At 50.5% G+C, this 2,354-nt stretch overlaps 1 protein-coding gene across 1 annotated transcript; it reads right to left on the bottom strand.

Annotated features, from left to right (window-relative positions):
* Positions 1-199: 199 nt before the first annotated feature.
* Positions 200-2,057, bottom strand: LOC141372245 (endogenous retrovirus group K member 13-1 Env polyprotein-like). Its single transcript, XM_073890755.1, has one exon. It carries the CDS (start codon positions 2,032-2,034, stop codon positions 433-435), a length of 1,602 nt encoding a protein of 533 aa, XP_073746856.1. The 5' UTR covers positions 2,035-2,057; the 3' UTR covers positions 200-432.
* Between the last annotated feature and the right edge of the window lie 297 nt (positions 2,058-2,354).

The raw sequence follows: 2,354 nt of genomic DNA, 5'->3' as shown, positions 1-2,354 counted from the left end.
TGCCACGGCCCGCGTGCAAGGTCGAACAGGGGTGAGGGTAAGAGAATGAAACATAAAAGTATGGGAACAGGAGGGTTGCCCGTGGGGATGCCGCGAGCAACAACTTTATTCTTTCTCACACACTTTATATAGGCTTAGGTTATATAACAATAAGACATAAACAAGTTTCACAGGTTCCTCCCTGCCCTTCTCCTGGCTCCGTCCCGTGTTTCTGATTCAAGGCCAGATTCCTCAAGCGCATAGTTTCTTCCCAGTTTTGTTTACGCGGTATGCCTTTAAAGGGCCAGGTGCGCTATCTTTCAGGGTCTATTAATAACACTGTGGTTTTCTTGGCCTATATACAACTCAGGCTAGCCAGTACAACATGTTTTTGTATGGGGGCAGTTAGGTGGCCATGGTTCAAAGGGATCAGGGAGCCTTTGCTCTACCCGATTAACCCCTTTGTTGCTCATGGCTCCCGACATATCCCCCTTTTATCTTTAAACGCAACATGTGTACATTTGCTTGGGTACTAGCCATGAAAGCAAACAGACAGCGACTCCAAGCACACCATAAGCAGAGTAATAAGGTTACCCCTACAACCAGAGCACACATAATCCAGAAGGAATGTTGGAGGATATTAAAGGGGTTAAACCCCTGTAGCTTTTGTAGAAAGGATTGTGCCATGTCTCCGGGGGTGACTACATGCAGATGGGAGGAGGCTATATTGTTTATTTGTTCTTGCAATTGAAACAGATCTAGGCTTACATTTGTCTCATGCCAGATACCTTGCAAGTGCCTCTGCACCGTTTCCCAGGAGACATTGTCAGCTTTCAGGGGGGTCACACAAATGGAACCATACCCTCCGTGGCACACAAAGGACAAACGAGTATGTAACAATGAATATTGGGTGCCCAAATATTCGACCGCCTGCTCTAAACCATCTAGGCGAGCCAAAATTTTTCTATCTATACTTCCTTGTGTAGCAAGGGTCTGGGAGACATTATGAGCCAAGTTATTTACATGAGCGGCAGTATGTATGCCCTGGGACAGTGCCACCGTGGAGACAGTAGCTGATGCTATCAAAGACACCAAGGCAGTGATGCCGGCTATCAGGAGGCCTAGGAAACGTCGCCCCCGACTAAGTAGGCCTTCCAGTTCTTGTGCAAATTGGTAGCCATAATCTCTATACCAGGGCCCCCCCACCTCTACAGGCATCATTAGATAAGGGGGCTGCATGGCTAGGAAAACCTTCTTTGTTGGATTTGGGGCGCTAGGTAAAGGCAAACAGTTGGTGAGATAACATTCCTCACAAGTTATTTTGTAAAGGGTTCTATTGGCCTTAACCTCGGGCACCATGGATCCGTCCCCCACCACAAACAGAAACGGTGGGGAAAGACATGCCTGAATTTGAAATGTCAATGGGCCCGTGGGGAAGCCAGGGAAAAGGGGTGAATTAGTTTTAACATCTCTCATGGCCGCAACAATTTTCCATAAGTCCGGGTGTCTCATCCTCCCCAGTGATAGCAGTCCCCCGGGAGCAGAATTATTGTGGTCGTATGGCCCATATTCTGAAAGCGGGGGGGAGCGGCGCAAAGGGAGATCCCCGTCTTTTGACCAGTCAATTATATAAGTGTCAGGTATGCCATGGGGAGTCACAATCTCTGGGTTGTGATGAACGCAGGTTTTCCAAGAGGGTCCATAGGTTTTCCACGTTAGGTCAGATTTACAGAGGGGATAGTCAAGGTATGGGGTCTCAAGGGATCTGGAAGCGGGTCCGAAACGGCCAACAGGCAGGGGCCGTCGATGTTGAAGGACAACCTCGTTGATGTCCCAATTCTCCACCATTACATGAGGTGTCAAAGTGTCTCCTCTGGGTGGCTCAGTTCCAAACCAAGAGCGGATTCTTCGGGAGACTGGTGAAGTGACCACGCATCCATAATGGGGCGCCTCAGGGCCATCGATGGCCTGGAAACAAATGGGGGGGGGCAGAAGCCAGGCTGGTCCAGTTAAAAGGCGCCACAGCATGAGTGAGGCCGGAAATCTCAGGCCCATCAAAAATGTCTGTGAAGTTAGTAAACACCGTAGGTGAGGGATCCTTCCAGGTGACCGCCCTCGCTGTAGGAGGATCCGGGACAAAAGCCCAGTAAGGAGAGGCCTGGGCAGAGTCAAGGGTTAAAAGTGATAGCATGGCAAGGAAAAGGGCAACAGCCGTGACTGGCTGGCCCGACTCACGCACGGTGGCCTCAGCCCGAGCGGTCAGGGCTTTGATGTCTCCGCATGTTATTTTCCTCTGATCCGAGGCGGGGCGTCTCCTCGTCCTCGAGCGGATCTGGAGCCGCCTCATTCTGCAAACCATCACGGACAATGCGGAC

This window comes from Callorhinus ursinus, unplaced genomic scaffold (assembly GCF_003265705.2).
Source record: "Callorhinus ursinus isolate GAN/ISIS: 27379988/994484 unplaced genomic scaffold, GSC_fseal_2.0 scaffold3778, whole genome shotgun sequence".
NCBI classification, from domain to species: domain Eukaryota; kingdom Metazoa; phylum Chordata; class Mammalia; order Carnivora; family Otariidae; genus Callorhinus; species Callorhinus ursinus.
This window is presented reverse-complemented; position numbering and strand designations above follow the sequence as displayed.